The sequence below is a fragment of the Miniopterus natalensis genome, chromosome 8 (assembly GCF_054644295.1).
Source record: "Miniopterus natalensis isolate mMinNat1 chromosome 8, mMinNat1.hap1, whole genome shotgun sequence".
NCBI classification, from domain to species: Eukaryota; Metazoa; Chordata; class Mammalia; order Chiroptera; family Miniopteridae; genus Miniopterus; species Miniopterus natalensis.
In genome coordinates, this window is record NC_142088.1 from 43,136,061 (window position 1) to 43,164,013 (window position 27,953).

A 27,953-nucleotide genomic window follows, 5' to 3' on the forward strand; every position below is an offset into this window, starting at 1 on the left:
TTTGTTTTTTAAACCAGTGAATCTCAGTTTGGATACCCATCAGAATCACTTGGGGAGAAGTGTTTTAAAATCATATGCTCTGACACCCCCCCCCCAAGCTTAAACCTAATGAACCAGAATCTCCAAGGATGGGGTCTGGGCAGATCTCTATTTTAAAAGCTTCTAAGCTTTTAATTTAGTCCCCTGGTTGAAAACTACTGATTTTAACAAAGTGAATGAAAACAGAATTTTTTGTTTTGTGTCTTTTTAAAAAATCATTTTGCTGCATGTTTGGAGTCATTGGAGAGACTCAAGGGCAGTAGTTCCCAAAGTGCCCTCCCTGTACCAGGAAAGTCCATCACATCACTTTGGAACTTATGAGAAATGCAAATTCATGGATGCACCCCAGACCTACCCCATCCAAATCTCTAACAGTGGGGCCCACTGCTCTCGACATTTAATAAGCCTTACAAATGATTCTGATTCAAGCTTAAGAATTTTGTGTAAATAAAAGCCCTTAACGCAGGAGAAAGCATCCTCAAAAACACTCCTGCTGGAACTCTTGATTAGCTCTTAGCCTGACTCTGCTGCAATTTGCTTCTGGAGTTCACATCGTATCTTCTGTTTGGTTTCCTAGATTCATCATTGTTCATTTTTATCCCAGGGATTTGACTCTAGAAAATGATATAGCAGAACATTTCCTTTCCTTAAGAGAACTGTAATTAGCATACATTATATTTTCACAGTGACATCCCAACATTTTTCTTACCTCCTCTATTCTTGTTAGGAACTAGCTGTGTTTTGTTTTGTTTTGAACTTAATCAATCTTGAAAAATATCTTAAGCATATGTAACTTTCAAAGAAGAAGTCCTTAGGAAGCTGCTTCCTTCTGTAAGATAAAGTACCCATAGGTACTAAAATTAAACTTTGGAGAGGTAGAGACACAGCCACATTAAAAAATGACCTGCACTGTTTTATTGTGTTGCACTTGCCTTTCATAACAAATAATTCTATTAACCATACTTCCAAGAACCAGCTCTTGGATCTGGTGTCCCCCTCCCCCCCAAGCAATATCATGATATGTCTCTCCTCTTGCCCCTGTGTGTAGTACAAAGGCAGAAGGAAATCAAACAGCCCAAGTCTTCCGTTTGAAAGAAGAACACACACGTGTGTTGAATTCCCTGAATTCCTGGTACATGCATAGAGGACCATGCCCCTGTACCAAATAAGAAAGGGACCTGGGTCCTACCCTTGGGTCCCTCATAGATGCACCAGCATCAGCTAGTGGTCTAACTCTGGATAACAAAGTGAGTCAGGGTTTGATTGTGAGATATCGGCCTTATTTATTTTTTAAAAAATATATCTTTATTGATTTCAGAGAGGGGAAGGGAGAGGGAGAGAGAGAGATAGAAACATCAATGATGAGAGTAGTCATTGATTGGCTGCCTCCTGCACGCCCCAGACTGGGGATTGAGCCCCCAACCCAGGCATGTGCCCTGACTGGAAATCAAACAGCGATCTCCTGGATCCTAGGTCTACGCTTAACCGCTGAGCCACGCCCAGCCAGGCAAGATATCAACTTTAAATGTAACGGATGAGGGGATTTAGGAAGGAAAGTCCTTCATTGTGTAAAACTAGTGAAAAGGCTTCATGCTCTGGAGGCTCCATGACAACTGATGTCAGAGAGACAAACAATGGCCTCCTGACTATTGGAATAAGAGCTCATGCATGCCTGGTCCTGCTGGCCCTCCAGGCTTGTGGCTACCTTTGTCCTTTCACTCTGTGCTCCAGCTACAGAGACCTTTTATTCAGGTTCCAAAACCCACCATGCCCTTCCTGACTCAGAATCTTCCCATGTGAAGCCTCTTCTGACCCCTGTCCCCAAGATATATCAGTAGATGCTTTCACAGCACATCTCCTTTGTGGCTCTTATCACAGTTGCAGTTGAATGGTTAATTCGTAAAGGCCATTTCTCTGCTAGAATGAAAGTTCTATGAGACAAGGACTGTGGCTCTCTTGTTTCCCATTGATTCTGATGTCTAGCACAGTGGCGTGGGGTACACCAGGTGCTCAAGATATATTTGTTGATTGGTTAATTGAATGAGCAAATGAATGGATGAATCAAGCAAGCTTGGTGCGGACATAGGAGTATTTTAGATATTGATATTATGTTCTACTCTTAATTAACCTGTATTTTTGTTTTTCCATCTTTTGTTTTAGTGAGTGTTCCCTGTGAGTCACCACACCGTTTCCGGTGTGACAATAATCGCTGTGTTTACAGTCACGAGTTGTGCAACCATAAGGATGACTGTGGAGATGGAAGTGATGAGAAAGTGGAAAACTGTAAGCAAAAATCAAAGGAGACCAAGGGCCCCAAATTGTCTGCAGTTTGCAAAATGTACCTCTGGGATTTCAGTTTGTTTTGTAGAGACTTGAGCTTCACCTATGACTGCAGATCTCTGCTGACATAATTGTTTACCAGACCCTGCAAACATGCATTCAGATACAATCCTACCTCACTTATTCCCATTTCATTTGATTGAGATCTCCCTTAATTTTTTTGTCTTTGTTTAAATATTCAATACATATTTTTTCCTCTTTTCTCTTAAGAAAATGGAAATGAACACTATGTAGTGGTTGAGTCAGACTTCACAGATTAATGGCTTATTTGTTTTCAGAGATGAGGTTTGGTTACTCTTCAGCCTGGAGTTTAATTGTTAATCTAGGGCTGTGAACTTCTCAATGGGCAGCTGAAAAGACCATTAGTTTGTCTAATATTCTTTTTTAAAATGAAATTTATTACTCAGAAGAGAAAAATGATGGACTATTTTGAGATAGAAGTTTCAAGCTGGCTGCATTTAATGTTTTTGATATAAAAAAAAAAATCTATGCTTTTTCATTTTGAGAATGTTTTAAAATCTATCCACTGAACAGGAGAGCTGATGAATTTTCTGGGCAATTTAATTTACCTAGAAAAAAGTCAGTGAGGAAAATTATTTCCCCCTGACTCCCATTACTTTTTTCCTAGAAGATCTTCTGGGAAATTTTAGCTAAACGCCTAATTTTTTTATTTTTTGTCCCTGGCATTGAGGTGGCCTTAGCTCTTTGCCAGGTCCCATCAGAGAGCACTGTGTGTGAGGGAGGACTTTGACACTATTTCCAAGTTTGTTTGTACTCCCTTTTTTCCATAAAGATGACCCTGTGATTATTAACATGTTTACTCGAGGTAAAGCACAAAAGGATGAAAACCTGGAGAAAAAATATCTTTTTAAAATTAGAAGTTTCCCCTTCCCCTCTTCTTTTTCCATTTCCCCTACTACAAATGCCATTTCTTAATGGAGCAAGACATTTATAGCACGTGGTCAAGCCCCAGAGTGGAAAAAGGAGATAGTAAACATTTATTCTTCCCAGGGCGCAGGACATCAGTCAGAGGAATCACTGGAGGCCATCACTATGGGCAGCATTACAGTGGCTTCCAACAGCAGAGGGTTATTTTGCACTCATGTAAAGTTTGATGAAGGTCAGGTGACCCTCCTTCATCCGGTAACTATGCCATCTGGTTGCTGGGACAGGAGAAGAGAGAAATGGAAGAGGCACACAGGTTCTTAGTTTCCTAGGCCTGGAAGTGACAGATGTCCCTTGTGCTCACAGTTCTTTGGTTGAAACTGCAAAGGAGACTGGGAAACGCAGGGAAGTTAATAGATATTTAGTGAATACCGATTATTTCCACTATAATGTATCCTTGTGCCACTAAAAATTCCTTTTTGCTTTTCTTCCCACACAGAGAGAATATCCTTAACCTCCTAATCCCATCAATAACTGAAATCCAGGAGCTCTGAGTGTTGGGCAGAAGTCACATCATCAGTTCCAGATGTGATTTCTCTTGGTCTGGAGACCCATAAACCAATAGATTAACTTTATTTGTCCCACCCTCCCTCTTTTCCCCAATAGGCAGTGCTAGAACAGGAGCAGTATAATAGAAATAAACATTCACATTGGGGAAGAAAGAATTAGAGACTTACTACAGTCACCAGTCCTAACAATTCTGAATGGCCACTGGGCTAAGGTGACACTTTGGTCCAGGACAGTCCTGATTGATGTCTGTTGTCCTGGTGGAATTATTAATAGTGCCCCCTTTGCTCTCAAAAGCATGCTGGCTTGGAGAGTAAGTTATTTGATTACCCTGTGGACATTATGAAGGCTCCCACTGTGGGAGTGAAGGAGATCCATTGATGAATCTTGACTGTGCTCTGGAAGGAGCACTGTGTCCACTGCTCCACACGGACTCTGCCTCCACCCTTTGGGAGTGTTTCCTTGTCTATTTGCCTCCTCCGATGAAGAGGGAATGGGAATATGCCCTGCTTAGGGCCTGCACAACTTTCTCAGCCCACTCCCTGCTTGTAGAAGGTTGGGGGCCAAGAGCTTTTTAAGAGTCTTGATCACAGTATTTTATTTGGTCATGTATTTCTTTTAGAAACTGAGTAGTTCTACAGACAATTACCTCACTCAGTGTTCCTTATAGTTCTTATATCTGCTTTATTTCTCTGCTTTGTTTCCCTCATGCACCTTTGCCTCAATTGTTGGTCAGTTACATTCAGGCCATTGTGAAAAATAGATGGGCAGTCATTTCATCCAACCAGTGTTTTACTGGGCCTTTGTGTCTGAAAGCCTTTTAAACTTCAGACTCACTCTTACTGTTTGAGATCTAAAAGCAGTTGGTTTTTCCCACACTGCAAATTTCTGAACTTTACTTTCTTTCATTTCTGCTTGTAAATCAACCACCTCTTCCCTGACCTTATTTCTTTCGTATACTTCCTTGCCAAACTCACGTAATGGTGAGCCATGCACATCACTAACCTTCTGCTTTCCAACCTCTTTCCCGAGACTGACAAATTCAGCAAGCACATGGTCTGCCTTCCAGTGTTTCCAGGGCAACAGCCTCACCAATGCTTTGCCATTGCATAACCCAGGTCTCCATCTCTTCTGCAGCCAATATCAGTGTCCTCATTGCTTGTCCCCTGACTGTGAAGCCAATGCCAGATAGTTGATGTTTTTGTTTGAGGCCACCTGAACCACATGGCTCCCAAAGTTGCCAAAGCAGGGGGCACAGGAGCTTTTGATTGCTTCAGCCCAGGATGACACATGTCACTTCCAACTCATAGTTCTGTTGACCAGAACTAGTTACATGGTCCCAACATAATTCAAAGGAGCCTGGGAACTGTTGGGAACCATGGGCTTATGGGTGAGCAGTAACTGCTCCTGCCACAGGCGGAAGCAGGTTGTTTCACAGAAGAAAAAGCTTTGACTTTAATTTGTTCTTAAATTACAGGTGTAGGCCCAACCCCTAGACCTTGTGCAGAGGATGAATTTAAGTGCAGCAACAAGCAATGCATTTCACAGCACCTGGCATGCGATGATGTCGACGACTGTGGTGACCAGTCTGACGAAACGGGTTGCAGTAAGCAAATACTTATTTTTGTACTTCATTGTAGTGATTCAGGCTGAAAGCATGCAATAACATAAAGTAGATTATATGCATGTTTCTCTTAAGTTTACTTTTGGCACTGAGGTGCAGTCAAGCCAATGGCCGCCTGTTACTGAGCACTTACTATATACCAGACACTGTGCTCAAACTATAGGCTTATCTCATTTCATCCTCCAAAGATAAACTATTAGTTGATTATTTTTATTATGAAAGTTATAAAATCCAGGAAATATCAAAAGTAGAAAATCATTTGAATCCCATAATTTAGAGAGAACTAATCCACACTTGGTGTACACATACGTGTACAAAAAAGTATTCCTTAATATTTAAAAATGTTTAAAGAAATATTCTATACTAGTGTTATAATCTTTTTCTCCATTTTTATTATAGATATTTTCCATGTCAAAGCATCATTGGAAACCATGCATTTTAATCATTACATAGTAACCCATTGTGTAGATAGATAATCATAAATCATAAACATTGATTCTAAGATGCATGTTTAGTTTTACTTTTCATATCTCTGAAACCAGGATACATCTTACAGTTGATAACATGCCATAGTGTAAGTCCTAGATCTTTTCTGTTTTAGTGTTACATAAAATAATAGTGCATTAGAGGTGCCTTAGATTTGATAAAATACAGTACACCATAATTTATTCCCTATTGTTGAATGTACATCCAAGTTGCCTTTCAGATTTTCTCATTATAAATATTATAATCCTTACACATAAATCATAGTGAATATGTTTATTCCTTCTTGAGAGAAAATTTATTAACGTGGAATAACTGGGTAAAGGAGTATGAATATTGCAAAGTCCTTGATACATACATATTGCAAAATTCCTTTCCCTGTATACCAATTTATGGTTCTGATAGCAGTTGTATGACTTACAACTAATGTGCATTTTATTGCGTTCTGGCTACCCTATTTAGCAAAGGATAGTTGTGATTGATCTGGTTTATACCTTCCATTTGTAATGCTGCGATTTTGTTTTTCAGATGTAGGAAAAGAAAGATCATGTGCTGAAAATCTATGTGAACAAAACTGTACCCAATTAAGTGAAGGAGGATTTATCTGCTCCTGCAGATCTGGGTTCAAAGCCAGTATTTCTGATAGAAACTCCTGCGACGGTAGAGTATATTCCCTCCAGTTCCTATTAGGAGAAACTTGTACTTTTATGTTCTCCACTCCTTCCCTTTTATTAAACCACTGTTTAATTCTCTCAGTGGGGCTAAACTCATGGTTCTAACTCTTTAAAATATTCAGGAGCACCAATAATTTTACTATAAGAGGGTAACGAGTTCTGAATACGCCTGTAAGTTATAAATTCATTATATAAATGATGACAAATGTCAAGATCTATTTTCCTCATTAAATTCTTGGGTTGGGGAAAAAAACCCCAAGACTCAGGGATGCCAAGTGCTTTTTCTATGCTATCTTACCAGTGCCTAGCAGGGCACTGGGCAGATTGCTCATCCTCAGTAATATCTGTGAGATTGATATGATTTATGAAGGCCTCGGTGATGATGGCTATTTATTGTATCACTGTGTGAGATCAAAATTATTTTGACAAACACAAGTCTTAATTTTTTTTTATCTTAAGTCAAACAACATATTCATTACATACCTACTTATGTCAAACATGAGTGAGTTTTAAGGTATAAAGTGGGAAGATAGCTCTTCAAGATGGTAAGTGATGAGTATGATTTTAAGTATCTTTTAGCATTTGAATTTACTGTTTCTAACTTATGATGTGCTGTACTCAGATGATTGAAAGAATTATGTAGTAATAAACAACATCTGCTTTCCCAAAGGGAAAAGTTTGTTCTGCTGTTGTACAAAGTCATTCTGCTTCAGTTTAAACCCTGTCGTCATTGCTTACCAGTGTAGGTCTTCGGGTTTAATAATAGTCCATACCTCATAGAGTCTTTCTGGAAGATTAAATGAGGAGGGAAAACATGGAAACACTGAATGTTCTACAGATGTTGGCATCTGCTTGTTTTCATCTGCAGTCTTCTCAATCCTCATTGTTTGTGAATATGGATTTAAAAAGAAGCAGGGTTTCTATTGAATGGGAGCAGATGATGCATATTTGGTTTATTTTGCCTACAGACATCAATGAGTGTGAGCAATTTGCGACGTGTCCGCAGCACTGCCAGAATACTAAAGGAAGTTATGAGTGTTACTGTGCCGAAGGCTTCAGGTCCTTGAGTGGCATCCATGGAGATCGGTGTGAGGCTGATGGTATGATGGGTTCATGTTGGGATTAATTGACTCTTAGAGAAATAAATGCTGATGAGTATGATATACCAGAAAATAAACTCTAGACTTAAGGTCTTATTTTCTTTTAAAAAATTTATCTTTATTGTTGAAAATATTACAAATGTCCCCCTTTTTCCCCATTGATCCCCTCCCCCCTGTACCCCTCCCCTAGCCCTCACCCTACTATTGCCTGTGCCGTATGTTATGCATATATGCATTAAAGTCTTATTTTTAATTCATCAGTACTTCTCTTCCAACACCCATCCTGTCTCTTCTCTTTCCTCCTTTGCCAGATTAAAACAATAACTACAATTTCCCAACAAATATTTAGGGATTTAAACAGGAATCGGGTGTTACTTTTCATTCTGGACTTAGGCTCTTGTCCTCCTTGATAAAAACTTCAGAAGGTGGACGGAATGTCACCCGCCAAGATTCAAACAATAAAAGCTTGCTTGTAGGATGGTCATCAATAGAAGGCAATTAATGAAGGTCTCCAGCTCCCACTCCACTGAGATCAAGGTTTGAGACCCTATAATCCAAGATGGACCACCAAAAAAGTCACATTCAATTGAGGCAAATCAAAGACATCTCATTGACATATCCCTATTTTATCATTCACAGACTACTGATCACAGATAGAAAGAATGTGCCAGAAAGCCTGGCACATTCATAATGTTAATCATTTAGTTCTGCATTTTAGATTAATTAGTCAGTGTCTGAGAATCAGGCCTGATAGAAAACAGTAATAAGTACTAGATAGAAATGAAAAAAAGAGGAAGACTGTTCAGTCAGAAGTATTATAGTCCAAATTTCCAGGGGTCTGATTTACATCAGTGTATCCCAGTTAAGGGGTGTAAGACTTCGTGATCTTGCAGATTTGAAGTTTGTATTAAGGTTTAAGGAACTTGATAAGAAAATAGCATTTTATTTTGAAAATTAAAGGTAAAATGGCTATATAATTTCTTCATACAAATTGGGCTTTTAATGCATACATTTGACTAGCATACACAAGTATTTTACCCTCCAAACATTTTTGACACTGAATGACTGCAGCAAAGGCATTTGAACAGTTGGTCTGGTAATTAAAAAGCAAATTAAAATAGTTAATCTTTTAACTAAGGAGATGACTGAAATAAGTTAGAAAATTCATATAAAACATAATGTCAAGATAGGACATTTATAAAATAAACTTTGAAAAGTTACTTAAATTAGATTTGATTGGCATTAGGCAAGTATGTTAAATAAAAAATTTTAGACAATGCAACTCAGGATGAGTCATCATTAAAATAGCTGCTTTATCTTAAAAGATTTTTTTTTAAGTCAAGAACTAGCTGTTTTTTTGTCATTAGCTAGAAGCTAAATTGAGTCATGGAGCCAATTACCTTTTAAAAGAATCATAAAATCTGTCAGTAAAGAGTTAGGAGTGAGGACTTCCTGGTAAACTTTCAGTAAAGACTATATATATAGTATTTCTTCTGTGACACTGAATGTCTACAATCTTGTATGTTTTATTGTCAGCAAGTGAAGAAAAAAAATCAGTGGAAAAGGGGACACTTCCTAGAGGGTCTCAGTCTTCCCTTGCTCTAAACTGTTGTCCACTGTGGACAAAGAATAAAGAACTGATAATGTCCCTAACAGAAACGTTAGCTTTCCACCTGAATGGAGATAAGAATGTCCACAGTCATGGATTTTGCAACCTAGTTGGATAGACAGCTCTATCCAACTTGATTAGCAGAGAGAGTCAGATTCCTATAAAAACTCATGGTTTTTTTTTAAAGGGGGGAGGCTACCTGCTATTTTATATCCACTAAAAAAAAAAAATCCAGGTAGAAATCACACAGATAAAGCAGCCCTTCATTTGTTTATAGGTAACCCTCCTTTGTTGCTACTTCCTGAAAATGTGCGGATTCGAAAATATAATCTCTCATCTGAGAAGTACGCAGATTATCTTGAAGAACAGGAACGTATTCAGGCTGTTGACTATGACTGGGATCCTGAGGGCATAGGTCTCAGTGAGTATGAACTTTGGCATCTGTCATTGATATTAATGGAACTGACTTATAAGGTATTGAGCTTTGGGGAATTTATTTTTTAATGAGTGTATTTTGTTGCATGAGTGGAATTGGAAACTCCTTCTATGCAGTTTGCTCCAGACACTCTAGCATGGCTGAGAGTCCCAGCCAACCTTCCCCAGCTTCTCACCAAACCTTTTCCCATCCTTGGGGATTATCCTTTCAGGGCTACTTCATAGCTCTTTGTTTAATATCTCCTTGTCTTTGCTCAGGCATATCTTGTCCTTCCCCGCTGTTGTACACTTGGGAGATTTCTACTGAAACTTCAAAGACCCAGTTCAGATATCACCTCCTCTGTGACATCTCCTATAATTCCCCCTGGCATAGTTTTCTGATTGGTCACCTAAGAGCCGGTAACATTTTATACATGCTTTTCCTAAAGCACGTGCTATGTTGAGTTACAGTTATTTGTCCACATATTTTTCTTGAAACCCCTTAACCATATGCTCTTTGAAACCAGAGATTGAGTCTAATTCATGTCTACATGCCTAGCACCTGACCCAACACCAGTACAGTGTATGTGGTGGGTGCTCAAAATATTTAGTTTAATGAGTGAAAAATTGAATAATGCTTATGTTGAGCCTCTCATGTTTCTGTGGAGATGGTCATGGGGCAGGAGTCAGAAAACTTGTCTTTTATGTCTGTCTCCCTCACCTCCTAGCTTTATGACCTCAAATAATTGTAACAATTCTCTGGATCACCACTTCTTATCTATAAAGTAGAGCAGAAATCTTGTTCTGCCTGTCTGCCTCTGAGAGTTGTTCTGAAGATCAAATGAGACCATATATGTGAAAATGCTTTGCAAACTATTGATAACTAGGCAATGTAAGATTTATTACTGTGTTTTCACACAGTAATGCAATACAATAAGCTTTTTAAGAATAGTATATACCTAGGAAAGTATATGCCTTAAAAGTCACAATCTTCCTATGCCTTCAAAATGCCTGCTGTCCACTATCTTTTAGTCTGTGCATAAAACAATAAGACTTCATATCTGCATGGCTCCTTTATTGTCACTGTTACTGAGTATGATTGTAAACTCTCAACAGCCTCCCTCTGGTTTATCTATATATTCTATTTTGGAAACTAGAACTTGATCTTAATGAGAGCGAATGGGCTCTTGGCTGAAATATTTTTTAATGAACTACCTTTAAATAGAGAGGACTAAGTATGTATCAGTGTTATCAGTTGAAGCATGTGTGGCTAATAGCTCTTCAAGTATGAGAGGTTTTGAGGTTTGATTATACTGGTGTAACTTGATTGTTACTATTATAGGAACAATGAGGAGGTATAGGTGTCAATAAATGAATAGTACTTTACCTAATTAGACCCTAAATGCTTCATTTTTCTTAATATGAAAGTGACGTGTGTGTCTTGCCTCTGCAGGTGTCATATATTACACTGTGCTAGGGTATGGTTCTAATTTTGGTGCTATCAAACGTGCCTACATCCCCAACTTTGAATCTGGCAGCAATAACCATGTGCAGGTGATTAACCTGGGCCTGAAATACATAATGCAGCCAGATGGATTAGCAGTGGACTGGGTTGGAAGGTAAGTTTAGCATACATTCCCCTCTTGCCTATCCTATTTACCTGACCAGAGCTCCTTCCTGCTCTCCTGGGCACATGAGTTAATCTGAACCTGGATATGGGTACTCTCAGCCACTGGTACAGCTGGGTAATGCCTGAGCTTGCTCTAGCCCCAGCAACCACTTCTGCTTATCCCAGTGTGTCCTACAAATTTTACCATTTCCTTTATTCTATATGTGTCATGAAAGAGTTTTGGAAAGAACAAAGGTGAAGATTCTATATTTATATCTAGGAGAGCATTCTTGCTAACCAAGTTCTGGACCCCTAAATTAACTTTTAGTATGGTGGCACTTCATTTTGTGAAGAAATGGGACAGCCTCGCTATTCTCCCAGCAAAGCAGTTGAAATGAAATGTTTTTCTCCATGGTAATTATTTCAGGGAAGAACAATCCATACCTTGTGTTTTTAGAAGGCTATGTTGCCCGAACAATTAGAGATTTGACTTTACTGTTTAATCTTTGGGTTTTTTGTTAATAGAGGTGTTGGTTCCATTGTCCTCTTTTAGATTTTCTAAAAGCCCAGGAAGCAGAGCCATACATTTTGGATAATCTCTAAGTAAGACACTCCAAGTAGGTTTATCATAAGGTAGACGCATAAAGTGCGAACTGATATGGAAAAGTCAATAAGTTCCTTCTTCCTGGAAGAGCCTTGCACTGGAGTGACATTTGTGGCAAAGTGGTAACATTAGAATCAGAGAACAAGCATTCATAGAAAACCCTATGTCCTTGAAAGTGAACTAACATGGGAAAATGTTTGAGAGAGGAGGCTTGGGCTTGCTGCCCTCCAGGAGAATGGAGAGTCATTTGCCATATTAATATATTTTTACCTTTAAACAACTTGTCTGTTGTTCCTGGAAGACTTGAACATCTCTGAAGAAGTTAATTAGGTCCTCACTATACCTGCAGGCGAACAGGAGAGACCCAGTGTAGCATTTTCTGCCAAGAAGCAAGGCCTTAGAGAATTAGGAACTTCAAACTCTTGACTTTAACATTTCCTCCCGAAAACCAAGCAGGCAATGCCAGATCTGTCTTCCAGTTTGAAGTTTTACCTCTTTCTCAGCCTTAATGAATGAGTACGTTAAGAAATGGATGGAAATCTTTCTGCCTGTGAGAAACTGAAGCCTGCAGTCTTGGGGATGGAAGAAAGGCAGAATGGTCCGGCGGAGTTTGTTATTTTGACAGGCTATTTTCACTCATCCTTGAACTAGTGCCAGATTCCGATTGATTCCAATGGGGCTCTTGGCTGAGGAGAAAGCTGACTCATGCACGATCAGAATCAAAGGCCGGCCCCAAAGTGCTTAAGCCATGTTTCATAAGGATGGAAGTACATGTCTCATAAAGATGTCAGATGTGAGGTCTACCATTATTTGATCCTGACTGATTCAGCTGCTTTGGCTGATCAGGCAGGAGTTCCCTCTTTCCCTCCCTTCTTCACTTGTAACCTTCCACAGATGTCCCCTTGGCAATCCAGAGGGGGAGACTATGCTCAGGTCACTAGCATCTGAGTAGCTGTTTTGCCAGCTGGAACTTCCAAACTAAATGCTCTCACCTTCAACTCTCCTCCCCAGAAGTGACCAGTTTAGACTTTTCGGTTGTTTAACGGTGTCCCTCTAAATTCAGGCATATTTACTGGTCAGATGCCAGGAGTCAACGGATTGAGGTGGCTAAACTTGACGGAAGGTACAGAAAGTGGCTGATTACCACCCAACTGGATCAACCAGCTGCAGTGGTTGTGAATCCCAAACTCGGGTAAGTACTTGAAGGAGTCTTTAATGTTCTGGATATTTTCTACTTGGATTCTCAAAATATTATGTGTATTTTATTATTTTTTCCTAATTGTACTGAAATTGTTCTTGGACTTATTTGGAGTGGCATCAATGACTATTTTCAAGAATTATAATATGTCCTAAAGATCATTTAGGACCAACTGGGCTTCAGATGGATGCTGTGTAAGGGGAAGGCATCTGGCCACAATTCCGCCCCCCTCCCCAGAGCCCAGTTTAATGAACTCCACACATTCCTCAATAGAATTTAAGGATTGGACTGATATGATGATTGGTTTAGTCCAGAGGCTGCAAAGTGGTGGCTGGTGGGCTAACATGGTCCATAGGCACATTTGACTTGAACTAACAGAGCTTAAAATATTTTTTTACTTAGTTTCTTACATTTAAAAAAAGTTTTAGAAATCTGCATTTGGTGCTTGAAAACTCAGAAGAACTGATAATGCTAGGTGGGTGTGCCTTCCTTGACGAAGTGTTGCCTGGAACTGTTAGACCCGGCCTTGTTCTGCCCTTCACTTGATGTTTACAACTGCTCTGCTCCACTCATTTATCTTGCCTGCCTGATCCTTTCTAGGTGTTTGATGTGGCACAATCCCTGGTCTACTCAATTCTTTTATAATTAAGTCTTAATTGGATGCAAATTAATACCCTTTAAAAGAGTTAGAACTTAAGCTCCCTGAGGGTGGGAGTCCTTGTTTTGGCCTCTGATACAGCCCAAACACAGAACAGTGCCTCTCAAAGAGCAGGCATTCAATATATATTTTCTGAAGAAGGAACAGCTTTTGTAATTACGTATATATTTTAAAGGATTTAAGTGTATGTATATCCTTGAGCAGGGCTGTCCGGTTTCTGTCGAGGAGGTGGGTTTTCAGGAAGGGGAGATTACAGATACCCTGGCTGCCCCCTTTCTCTCTGTCTTCTAAAGTAAAGTGTAAAAGTATTCATCACTAGCACCCAGGCCTCTAAGAAACACAGTTGGTTTTCCTGAGGGGAGCCCATGCTTCACTTCAGGGGAGCAGCCTCACCAGATGAAATGCTACAATGAGGAGACCTTCTGTTACAGGCTTATGTACTGGACGGACTGGGGCAAAGAACCAAAAATCGAGTCAGCTTGGATGGATGGGCAGCACCGGAACATCCTGGCTCGCGAGGACCTTGGTTGGCCAACCGGCCTTTCTATAGATTACTTGAACAATGACCGGATCTACTGGAGCGACTTCAAGGAGAAAACGATTGAAACCATAAGATACGATGGGACTGATAGAAGAATTGTTGCCAGTGCAGGTTAGAAATGAGTTAGACTTTAATATGTTCAATAACCAATTAATATATTTCCAGTCTCTTTGCCCATTTTCTCCAAAAGGAACCCTGATTTTAAGATAAGGTTTACATTGTTTCTTAAATACCACTCTCCCCAACTCTCAGCTACTGATTTAAATGTGATTGAACTCCTTAGCAACAATTAAGTCCCTTTTGTTCTTTTTACATCATTTAAAAATTGCTGTCAGTAGCAGATATTAATATAAATGAGTTTCCTGTTGGGTTGCCCTGATAGAGGTGGCATTCCTGTGTACCAGTGGTAATCTGTGTCTGACTACTTCTAGACACATTTGTTCATAATGTGCTGAATTATTTATTAGGCACAACTGGGAACATCTAGGAGACAAACATTTTGTTTTCTTAGCCAGACTCTGCCAAACTGCACCAATCTGGCACATACCAGGTTTTCCTGAGAGGCAGTGTCTTATGTGAAGAAAAAAAAATAATTAAAAAATCAAAAAATCTCTGCCATACTAATTGTTTTCCGAAAGTAAAAAAAAATCAGCAACTTGAAAGTGAGCAAGTCCCCTATCATTGGTGTGAGCCAGTGGGCATTAATCTGGTAATTTTTATTATCTTGATCTCCCAGATCAGCACACTTCTGCAGTCTCATGTACAGAAATTCTGCCTGAATTTCCAGAATTTTCAAGCATTGTATTAGTGATTAATTCACGCAGAATGGAGTCTGACATAGAGGTGGGGTTAGGGTGTTCTCTTTGATAACCTGGTTTTGTTTTGTATTTCCCCTGTGGGTAAGCAGCTGTGGATCCCTACAGTCTCGACGTCTTTGAAGGCCGGTTATACTGGGTAGCTAAGGATAAGGGAGAAGTGTGGACGCAAGATAAATTTGGGCACGAGGAGAAAGAAAGGAGGCTGACTGTGAGCCCTTGGCTCACTCAAGTTCGAGTCCTTCATCAACATAGATACAATCAGTCAGGTAATCACTCACCTTGGAATACGATGTTCCTCATTACTTCAAATTAATAGCTATAGTGTTGAAAATTGGTAGCAGATTATAGTAGGCTGATCTCTTGGTGAATGAAAGGGGTGTGTGTGTGTTTTAATTGGAGGTTGGGTGAATTATATATATCACCAGCAAATATGAAGGAAAAATATTTCAGTCCCTGCTGTTTGGAGGCCATAGAATCCAGCAGGCATCAGACCCCTGCTAAGTGTGAGTAGGGTTAACAAGTCACAGAGTGGGTTTCCTGGACATCATCAGTTATACCCACTGCTGCAGCCAGGCTAGTCAAGTTATCCTGAGATGTGCAAGCCTTAGACTAAGTCAGGTGCCTTTCCACCCCTCCCCCTTTTCTCATTTTCATTGTTCCAGATCCTGCTTCCTCAGGTTACCTGCCTTCCAATTCATTGCAAGGAGCAATCTGAAAGGGAAGGGACATTTTTGAAGTGAGGAAAGGAAATAGGCTTTTAAGTTCTAATTGTCAGATTCTCTCCTCAGTGATAACCCAGACATCTGTCACTTCAATTAGTCTTTTCCAAAACTGTATGTAAAGAGGTTTTATCATGTCACATATAATGAAACTGAGGATAGGAGAGATTCAGTTCTCATATGCCCGAGTTACACAACCGACAGATGCATTTTAAACTTAGAAATGATCTTTAAATTCAATTCCACTGAACCCAGAGCTCAGCACCTTTCCTTTCAAGCTGTGATCAGTGTACCTAGATCCAGGTTGAATTCTGTGGCTGGATGATCTTTGATAAGTCATCTCCTTTCACATCCCTGTATGTGAAACAAAGATGGGGCCCGAGGTTCCCTTAATATCACCGATACTCTGAGATACCCTGAATCAGCCTTAGCAAATTAGAACTCAGAGATGAGCCTCATCAGGAGATGACACTGGTGGCAAATGCTTTCTCTAAGGATTAACTGCCCTGTGTTGCTGACAGTGATTGCCAGTTCTCCAGCCCTTCTCCCAAACACCCCGCTCTCCTGTCCTAAATACTCCTGCGGCTCTCACACCGGACAGCTTTAAAGGCAGAGGGGAAGAGCACAGTATACCTGGCAAGCCCCCCTGGCCCCTGTGGAGATGGCTGCCCAGGAGTCAGGCAGAGGAAAGTCTGGAGACTTCCCCTGAAGGAAACACATCACAGTCAGCTCAGGCTCTGGGACCCTTTTGGAAAATGCTGAGTGCTGTGTAAACCAGAGGCCCAGCCTGGCTGGGCCAGATTAGATTTACTCCGGACCTATAGTTCTCCCATTTTAGCGAGCATCAGAATCATCCAGGAAGCTTGTTGAACACACTGTTGTGCCCCACCGGAGGGGTTTCTGATTTGATATTCCTGAGGTGGCCTGAGAAGTTTGCATTTCTAACAAGTTCCCAAATGATGCTAATGTTGCTGGTTCTGGGACCTTGTTTTGAGAATCCCTGCTCCAGGCCCTACTCTTAGTGTGGGCCATGGGCCAGTAGCATTGGTATCCTGTGGTGGGAGCTGGTTAGAAATGCAGAATTCAGGCCCTGCCGCAAGCTTTTGGAATCAGATGCTGCAGGCGATTTGTGTTACATTAAAGTTTGAAAAGCTCTGCTCCAGAGAGCTGAAGAAATGGTAATGGGATAGGTTCTGAGTGAGGCTTTTGGAATATGCCTTTTTATTTCTTGTCATGCCTTGTCTACATTTACATTTTGGGTGACTGAGAATTAGGATCACAGAATGTCAGTGTGAGAAGGAATTTAGAGATCATCTAATCCTTGGATGAGTCATAATATATGTTAAGGTAGAATTCAGACAACTCTAATTATGTGAGGAACTGTTAATGGTAGTAATGGAGCTCTAACCCAGACCAATTTAAATATGAATTCCTGTGACTGGGCATCCATCCTTGTGAATAGCTCCCAGTTGATTCTGATATCACAGCTCGAAATCCCTTTGTCTTACAAATAAGGAAACTGAAGCCCAGAGGGAAGTTCTTGGAGGGTAAGGGTGGACATCACACCCAGTATATACTTTGGATGGGCCACGTGTTCTGACTTCCCCAATTGTGGGTAATGACAAATCTTGCTATAATAATGGAGTCTCAGTAGTCTTTTGAACTATCTCAAATTGCTTAGCACTGAGTAGTTTTTGAGGTCTTGCAGTGATCAGACACACATCTGTCAAATCTACCTGGGCAACAGAGGAGATAGCAATGCCAATAGATGTGAGTGGTGCAGAAGCAGGGTGGAGGGCACAGAGAGGGACTATGCCACTTTGGTGGGGTGACAGGGGTTGGTAGTGTAAATGAGGGTGAGTAGTCAGGTCTCACATAGCCTAGAAGTGTTGGGATGTCACCTGTCAGGGCCACAACTCAGTCGATGGGCATGACCTTGGTTGGGGTATTTATTTCCTCCCCAGAACCTAATCGCTGTTCTCATCTGCTTTCCAGTGCCCAACCGCTGTAAAAATGTCTGCAGCCATCTCTGCCTCCTGAGACCCGAGGGATACAGCTGTGCCTGTCCCCAAGGCTCCACCTTCTTGGAGGGGAGCATGACTGAGTGTAATGCAGGTAGGGCTGCTGCCTGGACAGCCTCAGGGGCCTGGGAGAGCTGCTCTGCTTTTTTTAGTAGGCTCCCTGTTCCTGCTTCACCTCCTTCAGGAGCCAGAAGAATCCTGTGTACTGGGTTTTTTGCAGAATGGAGAGGGGGTGGCTAGAAGGAAGGACGAGAGATAGAGGAAATATGAACAGAGTGGGATCTAAGGTGTTCCGATAATTTCTGAGAATTATTTGCTAAGATCTGTAGAGATAGATTCAGTACCCCTAAATCTACAGTTGTGTTGTTTTGCAAAGACATTTTGGAAACTGAATTTTCTACAAGGCTTCCTTTTGCTTTTTCCACCCCTGAATCCATTCAGCTTTACCTGGATTCCTTCAGGTGGAGGACCAGGTTCTTGAGGTGGGGGGCCTTACAGAGTACTGAGGGGAGGGCTAGAGGATGTTTGCTGTTTTCCTCATATACTCATTTCAGGGTGACAAGTGCAAAGAACTATATTTTAAAATGTACCTGTGCTGTTGGGAGATGGAGGCTAGAATAAGAAATGCTATGGATGATCTATGCATGTCAAGACATTTCTTCAATGATTCTTAAATTAAGACGCTAATTAGTCATAACTAGTATTCAATACTTGATAAGTATGTTAAAAAAAATCATCCCGCTCTTCACCAGTGGCCCATTTTATGGCTCCCCCCTCCCCCCCAGTTTTAACCAATGGGGAAATGAAGAGGCTTAACTACCTTCTACCACCAGGGGGAGAAAGCTGTTAAACAAGGCACTATCTTTTGACTGTTCCCAACCAGGCTGAAAAGTTGGCAGGTTTATAGAATGAACTCAAGGTGAAGAAACTGCTTTCCTCTGCCTCCCTTCCCCTATCTCCACTCTTGTCCCAGTGCTACTGGGGAAATATTGGCAAGATTACAATATTTAGCAATATTTTGAACAAAGTGACAATTTAAACCTTTTGAGATTTGATCTATGCTGTAGATGGATTGTTCTGACACTATTACAATCTCACATTGAAGGAGAGATCTTGTCCAGTTTGTTACCTCATCTATTACTTTGCTCATTTACATGTTTTGCTAAGTGGATTATATTTAGATTCTCGTTTAAAAGAACTTGAACTAAAATAAGCACATTAATGATGGTAGTCATTCCATATGGGGTCTTGGTTGGGTATATCAATCAATTTATTTGATAAGTACTTACTGAGTACCTACTATGTGCTAAGCACTGTTCTAAGGGCTGGAGATAGTGAACAAAACAGACAAATCCCCTGCTCTTGTTGAGTTTATATTCTAATAGGACAATAAGAAGAGAACCCAATAAATATATGATGTCAGGTGGTAAAAGCAAAAGGAGAAAACTAAAGCAGGGTAAGAAGGATGAGGGTGTGGTAGGAATGGGATAGAGAGCTCCGGGAAGGCCTCTCTAATGAAGGGAACTCTGAGTAGAAATTCAGATTGAGGGACTATACCAGAAGGGTATTCAAACTTAAATAAACATACAGGTGGTAAATACTCATTGAATATCTTCTAGGTGTAAGACAAGGAAATACCAATGACCTATCAGGCACGTCCAAGGAGTACGTAGGGCCTGAGCTGGAGCAGGGACCCAGAGTAAGGGCAATTTTGGAAGACTTGAAAAATAAGATTTCTAACCAGCTGTCTGTGAAGCATCTCCATGTCTGTATCTATGTATCTGTCTGTTCATTGATTGATGGTTCACGGATGATTTGAAGCCTTTAGTTGAAGTTTGGAAGTGTGTCTAATTGAAGTCTTGATTTTAATGGGGTTCACAGAAGAGAATTCTGAACACTTCAAATGAGAAGGGAATGTCCTAAGAGATTTCTTGACTACCATTTCTTTGAACTATTGATGTATGTTCTGGAGTCTAGTATCTCTCCACTGTTTTGGGGGGGAAATGATATACATTGCCCCTTTCTTTTCACCAAATATGTTACTCTCCAAGACTTTATTATTGATAAGGAAATTTATCTGACTTAAGGGAAAGGTAACATTTTGATAGGAAGACTAACTAGCTGCCCTGCCCCCAACCCCCTGACCCCACCCTCTGACCCTGGGCTGGAAGCAGGTTTGCATGGTGTGGGTGCTCTGCTGAGTATGGCTCACTAACACGTGCATGGCTTTCCCTTTCTGCAGCTGTGGAAAATGCTATGGTCATGCCCCCCCCATGCAGGTGTATGCACGGAGGAAATTGCTATTTTGATGAGAATGATCTCCCCAAATGCAAGTAAGTCTGAATGCTGAGCTCCGAGCTGTAGGATTTGCCTTTTCTGAGGGAATTCAAGACCTTAAAGTAGCCAGAGAAACAAGGACAGGAACCTTGCCAGTTCACTAATTGTCCCATCTTTTTTTAAAAAAATATACCTTTATTGATTTCAGAGAGAGGAAGAGAGAGAGAAACATCAATGATGAGAGAGTCTTCATTGATCGGCTGCCCCCTGCACACCCCCAACGGGGCATTGAGCCCACAACCTGGGCATGTGCCCCAACTGGGAATCGAACCTCGATCTCTTGGATCCTAGGTCGATGCTCAACCCCTGAGTCACGTCCGGCCGGGCTAACTGTCCCATTTTAACCAGCGTGCCCTCCCTGGGGGAATCCACAGAGAACTAATGCAGTGCTTCTCAAACTGTACCACCCATAAGAACCACCTGAGATCTGGACCAAATGCCCATCTTACTTTACTCATGGGAATTCTGCATTTCTAACAAGCTCCCAGGAGGTACCGCAGAATTGTGGGCCACGCTTTGGGGGATCGAGGAGGTAGAGAAATGACAACTAGCACATTTTCCTACACACCTGGTCTTGATGATTACAACTGGATTGTGCGAGAGCGGGTGCCGGCAGAGCTGTTTCAAGACAAGGCACACGATGAGCAGAGACTGAGCTCAGGACTTGGGAAGGAGAGAATTACTGAGAAAGCTCTAACACAGAACATGATAGAGGTCTTTAAAGAATATTTAATGAAAGCACATCAAAGGAAAGAGCGCAATCATGGTTTCCATTTTTACTCTTAAAGAAAAAAAATTCCGTGGATTAGAGGAGACACCAGTAGGTTTATTTGATGAGGTTGACCTTGCAGGTGCCACAGCTATTCCGTTGAAAGTGAATTTCCAAAGTCGGATTAGTGTTCATTCTGCTCCTCACCTCTGCGCAGAGTAAACAAAAGTCATGCAGGATACATTGTCTGTTCAACACATAATTTACTCAGCCACACTTCTACCTCAAGATGTGCTTATAAAATTACAATGGATGCCTAAGAAGGCAACACTTTGTGAACAATTCTTCTTTTACTTTCAGGTGTCCCAGTGGCTACATGGGAAATTACTGTGAAATAGGGCTTTCGAAAGGCATTCCTCCAGGAACAAGTAAGTTTTAAGAATATGAGTCATCTGGACGTACTTCACTGTTCCTAAATCGAGTGCTGTTTATATTCTGTGTGACCCAGTCTTTGAAGAATGAACGGTTCCAGTCCCCAGCTACTAGAGCTAAGACTGGCTCCTCTCCCCGGGTGCGGTGGCTCGTGCCTGTGGTCCCAGCTACTCGGGAGGCTGAGGCTGGAGGATCGCTGGAGTCCAGGAGTTCTGGGCTGTTGTTTGCTATGCCGATTGGGTGTCCGCACTAAGTTTGGCATCAACCTTGGTGACCTCCTGGGAGCGGGGGACCACCCGGTTGCCTAAGGAAGGGTGAACCGGCCCAGGTCAGAAATGGAGCAGGTCAAAACTCCCGTGCTGATCAGTAGTGGGATCGCGCCTGTGAATAGCCGCTGCCCTCCAGCCTGGGCAACATAGTGAGACCTCGTCTCCAAAACAACAACAAAGACACCCAACACACAAAACACTGGCTCTTCTCAATATGTTCGTCTCTTCTTCCCTCCTCGATGGCAGCAATGGCCGTGCTGTTGACAGTCATCCTGATCATCATAATTGGAGCTCTGGCAACGTTAGGATTTTTCCACTACAGGAAAACTGGCTCCCTTCTGCCCTCTCTGCCCAAGCTGCCAAGGTCAGTTTCGTTACGTGGAGCACTGATTTTAGAAGCCTGTGCGATGTGACCATGTGAAAACAATGAACTTAGTTTTTTGTTTTTTAAGTTAAAAAAGCAGACACAGAAAGTAGTGAACTTAAAGCAGTCATTTCACATCACAACTTCGTAATTAAGTGCTTCTTTGAAGCCTGAATGCGAATCACATTTTATCATCCAAGTGGCTGTGCCTACTGGTGGGCTCTCAGGTTAAACAGGCTGGAGAACAGGCCGTGTGATGGGCCAGGCTCTACTCCCGTGAGCGTCAGGCTGGCCCTCTCTTAGATCCAAGCTTCAACACTTCCAGGCAGCTAAGGGAACTCACTAGCATATTTGACGTGTAAATTCTGAGTGGGAACCCAGCATTTTCTTTCAGTAAGACTTCTCAGTGTGGAGGAAAGGGTATTACTATTGCAGAAGGTGGTTACAAAAAACAGCAACACTGTTTCGATGACTTCTTTTCAGCTTAAGCAGTCTTGTCAAATCCTCTGACACCGGAAATGGGGTGACCTTCAGATCAGGGGCTGATATTAACATGGATATTGGAGTGGCTGGTTTTGGGCCCGAGTCTGCTATTGACAGAGCAATGGTGATGGTGAGTGTGGTTTCACAAAGACTGAAGGTTGTCATTTTTACTGTTTTATGAAAGAAACACTTTTTATAAAGAATAAAATTAACCTTGGAGAAAAAAGACGGTATGCCTCCCGAATAAACTCTTCACTGCACAAAGTTAGGAAACATTAGGTGTGCTGCAGAAATGTATCTAAAAATAGTAATACAATTGAAACTTACCCTTGCTCTATGCCACACGATTGAATTGGAATCCTAACAGTCTTAAGTTTAATTGAAACCTTAAACAGTCTTATGATTTTTGGGAGGAGAGGGAGAGATGATAAAAGAGAACTTTTATTTTGAGAACTTTTAATTTGATGACCTTTTGTATCTTTAAAGGAAGGAGTAGAGAACTGTATGCTCTCTAGTGTTGTTTATTTCCCCACTAATGTATAGTGATGGAATAAACAGTGGTTTTTAGAGTCAGTGTTTGGTTCAAATAACAACTCTACCACCTTCTAAATATGTAACAATAGGCACGGAGATTGATCTCTCTGACCCTCACTGCCCTCATCTGTAAAATGGGTACAATAATGCCTCCTGTGAGGACCAAAAGGCTATTTCATGAATGGACTAGTACAGGATAATCACTATAGGAAAATTATTTTCAATATCTGCCTTTCCCCCCAAGCTTTCATTTTTGCCCTGCCTGCAAGCACAATATTCTTCTTTCCCCCTCCCTCCTCTCTTCTTTGCTCTTTTCCCACCACCCACCTTTTTCTCTGTTGTTCAAACCCAATCCCCAAGTGTTAAGGTGCTATAGATATAGGAAGAGTGTTTCCATTTTCTTGAGCTGATTGATTAGTGCATTATGTTACTTTATATCAGTGATTTTTCCACTGCTGCAAAGAATTTTTAAAACATGCACCACCTGACTATTTAGTCAGGGGCACTGACCTCTTTTACCTTAGATTGTAAAATAAAAAAATGACAACAGCCAACACAATAGCTGTTTAGTGTGAATGAATCAAAATCATACTATTTTTTTTGTCAGATCCACAAAAAATGTATTTTTCAGTGTCCCACAGAATTTTAGTAATTAGTTTATGTGTGCCACGAGATGAAAAAGGTTGAAAATCGCTGCTTTACACAATGGTTTGCCATGTGGAGGTCCTGTGTCTCTGCTGGGTTGATTTATTTATTTGTGTTTGCCATTTTGGGGGGGGGGGGTACATTTGACGTAGCACCTAGCATGCATCTAGGCAGGAGGAGAGCACCTTCCTCTGTGTGAACCTGCTCAGTGAGGTATGATCTTTCTTTCCTTTATCAGAGTGATCACTTTACCATGGAGATGGGGAAGCAGCCCATAGTCTTTGAAAACCCAATGTATGCAACCAGGGACAGTGCTGTCAAAGAGGCTCAGCAAAGCCAGGTGAGAAGTTGCACAGGCCTTTCTCTCAGGTGCCACTACTGCTGGATCTTGTTCTATGAAATTATGAAGCCCTCTTAGGGCTCTAACCTTCCCTCACATGGAAGGAAGCACGTGGTCCAATCCTCAGCTTCACTTTCTGCAGTAACAAGACTGACCCAAGGACATGAGACCTGAATGTAATCAGAATCCTGTTTTGTTGCACAGTTGTTGAGGTTTGACAACCGTTTTGGGGGTGCTGACCAAGAACCTTTTCATTCTGAGTGGTCATTCTAAGCAAGAGGACCCCTTCTGCGTCCATTCAGAGGCTTGGCAAACATAGTGCCCGACTCATGCTGCTCCCTGTAAATATTAGTGAAATGAATGAACGAATGATTGCCAGGTCATCATGCAGAGATTTGGGGGGCTGGCTGTACCCAAATGTGTGATTTGAGGTGACCTCTCTATATTTGCCGTTCTCATACTTTTCTGAAAAGTAAAAACATCTCCAGCGTTGAGAGGCAGATATCTAAATTTCTTTTGGTAAAGCCCACTACGCCCTTATCTTGCAGAGGAGCAGGGAGATGTGGAGGGAAACACTTTCCATTAGGTCAAGGTCAATAGCCCAACACCACTTCCAGTGCCTGTCAACGGATAGCCTATACTTCCTTTGTCAAAGCCACTACGGCCTCAGAGAAAAACAGTTTTATTGTTAGCTCCTGAACTTCTTTTGTACTCGCAAGGTATCGGTACAAGATAGAAATGTTTATTTTACAAATAGCTTTCTTAAGATCAGAAATATTTGAATCTTGAAAGCATTTCACCTAATCCTTTGATATCCAGATAGCAAATTAGTCACATGATAACATAGATATGACATTTAATTTGGCATTTTCACTTGAAATAAAATGAGGCCATGTTTACAAACACATACCCAAGTTTGAGAAGAAACGAAGCAGTGAATATAAAAATATAGGAAAAGGAGTGAATTTCTATCCTGTAGTTTATTGATTATATATCCATGGTAATTTGGGTTTAAGAAGGAATGTCTAGAGGAGTGTTAATTCCATTATGCCTCATTTAAAAAATTCAACCCCTGGTAGTTACAGAATAGCCACAGATGTTAATTACAGCATAGGGAAGGTAGCCAATAATATAATAACTATGTATGGGGCCAGGTGGGTACTTGAAACATTGGGGACTACTGTGTAAAGTACATGATCTTATAACCACTATGCTGTACATCTGAAACTAATATAGAATAATATCGAATGTAAACTGTAGTCAAAAAAACTTTATATAAATTTAAGCCCTGTTAAGCAGTCCTCTGAAATTATTAATTTTATTCTAAATATCCAAAGGTAAGATTCTTAGTTCACCAATGAGTTGGGGAATAATTTATGCTGTTCTCCTAGGATTTTGGCTGGTTGTGTACAACCAGAATATCTTTTACCCAAAATTATGGTCAACATTGGGAATAAGGGGGCATAGAGAAGATAATAGAAACTGTTGTTACTAAGTGAAAGTGTGACCAGTGGTGGATGTACTTGCTTCCCAGGACTAAGGCATGAGATGGACGACTCAGTAGCTGGTGCTCCTGATTTGGGGGAGATTGGGAATAGTTTCTGTTCCTGGGCCCTGAGTTTCATATAATGAAACTGGTGCCTGAACAAGTCTGTGGGAAAAACAGAACCAAAGACTCGATAAGAACTGTTACAGCAAAAATTCTTTCAACACTGGATAATGGCCTCTAATATTTACACAGGTGACTGCATCTGAAAATGTAGATAACAAGAACTATGAAAGTCCCGTGAACCCTGCTGAGGTAGCTCCAGACACAAAGTCAGCTTCTGCAAGTGCTGATGGAACTCAGGTAATGGGCTACCCCCTGAAATGATAGGGAATTTGGAGAGGACTTTGGAATTGCTGGGTTTATTTATCCTAGGCAAACTAAGGAGACCTCAGTGGACTCACAGATCCCAAGATGTGTAGACAGTGAGGAAAGATAATGTTTAAAAAATCCTAAGTTGAAATTTTCCCCACCAAATAAATCTACATCCTAACACTGAGATGGGAATGATGCTCCTTGTGACCTGGGAGATCACGCAGAGAAGGGCAACAGGTTTTGGATCCAGCATCTTCAGACCAGAGGCATTTAATTTGAGAAAATGACTTAATGTGAATAAAGGACTCACTGTGTCAAGGATACATACACATAGAAGACCCTTTCCTTTCCTGTGTAATGCAGTTTTTCCACAGTATACATCTTTGTTCCCTTAACGGTTTGCCATCCTTAGTTCTACTGCTGTCACCTATCTTCACCACTAGATGGCACTAATTCATACCCTCTTCATCTATCTGTCCATGCATCTCACTGTTCAGCCAACATTATTGCCCTCAGTGTGCCAGGCACAGTGTTTAATCCTGGAGATTAAAAAAAATAACCCCACACTAGATAGAGCTTCTCTACCACTCCTACAGGTCCCTCAAAATTTTTAGATTATTTGGTCTGCAGAGAGAAATTCAATAAATAAATTCATGTAAAACTTTGTATTGACGGATAATATATCACTAGTTTTAATGGACACATAAGAAGGTTTGTAAGATCTAGCTGCTTGATTCTGGGCAAACTCTTTTTCCTCTGGGCACTAGAGTCCTTAATGCTTCTCCTTGAGGGCACTGTTGGCATATTGGTTGGGATGGTTCTTTGCGGTATAAAACTATTCTTGGCATTCCAGGACATTTTAGAATTCCTGGCCCCTGTCCACTAACTGTGTCCCCAATGCACTGTGATCCCAGGTACCCCCATCCCCACTTCCCAGTTGAGAACAATAGGATCTGGGATGTCTCAGTTCTAAGGTTCTATGTCTTCTGTGAAATGATACAAAGAAACACAAGTCTAAGGGTAGTTAGAAATCTTACCACTTTATAAAACCCTTATTTCTCAAACTACCTGATCTATAAACAGAACTGGCATTTGCAGAGTTAACTTGGAAGTCATTTTGGATTTTCAAGTTCTTCAGACATTGGTTTCTGTTCCATTTGCTCAGGTCAAAATAAAAGTAGTAGGGGCACTTGGTTAGGATCACCCTAGGTTGACATAAATGTGCCAAAGACACTCAGGAATGTATCTTTCATCAGTAAATCTGCTCAAAGGACTCAAAGTTAGGAACATGAATTCCTGTAACTCAGTTCTGTCATTTTCTAAAAGTCATGCTGACATGCATTGCATTTCCCAAGTAGATAAAAATGAAAATCGTCATCATTTCTTTGGTTAGTAATGGCTTAGTTCCAAGTAGCCATTCCATACTGAAGCAATGACTTTTAAGAGTTTTTGCCTTTCCCATTTAAGTATAAGCTTCCAGAGGTTGGTCACTGACACGATTGTCTTCATCTTCCCCTTGGTGGTAACCGTATGTAAAGTAGGTGCACACTTAAATGTGTATTAACAGGAATGGCCTCTTCTCCTGTAGTCATGTGCTCCCCACTTATTTTCACAAAGCAAGAGGTACCCCATAAAAGCTACCCAATAGAGAAGGCTGACTATTTCCCATCTATTGTTCCCTGTCCCTTTTCACCTGGCAGCCAGAGCTATGCCAGCATTGCCACCACCAGCAACTTTTCAGCAAGACAGACCACCTGTCATAGCCTAGGATGATTTCTCTCTGGGGTCTTTTGTTTATGGCCTTCTGAGTCCTACAGTCATATAGGACTCTTCTACCTACAATTTAGTCATATGATCTTCCTATGACTCTGTTTTCCCATCTGTAAAATGAAGGTAGTAAGAGCACCTGGCTCATGAATTATTGGGAAAATTAAATAGAAACTTGTAAAACTCTTAGAATAGTCCCTGACTCATAGCAAGCTCTCAGGAAATGTTAGTTGTGTTTGTTATCACTGTTATTACTATGATTATAGGCGGAAATGGTGAGGGAAGATGGGATATGCTTGAGTTGACCAA

General features: G+C 41.0%; 1 protein-coding gene and 1 non-coding gene across 2 annotated transcripts in view; both read left to right on the forward strand.

Annotated features, from left to right (window-relative positions):
• Positions 1-27,953, forward strand: part of LRP2 (LDL receptor related protein 2) — a 181,232-nt gene that overhangs the window by 152,254 nt on the left and 1,025 nt on the right. The window contains exons 62-77 of the mRNA XM_087819423.1: positions 2,200-2,322; positions 5,309-5,437; positions 6,467-6,598; positions 7,581-7,712; positions 9,599-9,742; positions 11,189-11,354; positions 13,012-13,140; positions 14,236-14,456; positions 15,253-15,429; positions 17,878-17,997; positions 20,146-20,236; positions 21,310-21,377; positions 21,897-22,014; positions 22,498-22,627; positions 23,915-24,016; positions 25,758-25,865. Coding sequence (XP_087675549.1) covers positions 2,200-2,322; positions 5,309-5,437; positions 6,467-6,598; positions 7,581-7,712; positions 9,599-9,742; positions 11,189-11,354; positions 13,012-13,140; positions 14,236-14,456; positions 15,253-15,429; positions 17,878-17,997; positions 20,146-20,236; positions 21,310-21,377; positions 21,897-22,014; positions 22,498-22,627; positions 23,915-24,016; positions 25,758-25,865 — 2,090 coding nt within the window. The remainder of the gene's footprint in view (positions 1-2,199; positions 2,323-5,308; positions 5,438-6,466; positions 6,599-7,580; positions 7,713-9,598; positions 9,743-11,188; positions 11,355-13,011; positions 13,141-14,235; positions 14,457-15,252; positions 15,430-17,877; positions 17,998-20,145; positions 20,237-21,309; positions 21,378-21,896; positions 22,015-22,497; positions 22,628-23,914; positions 24,017-25,757; positions 25,866-27,953) is intronic.
• Positions 21,516-21,816, forward strand: LOC148092613 (signal recognition particle RNA). Its single transcript, XR_015714983.1, has one exon.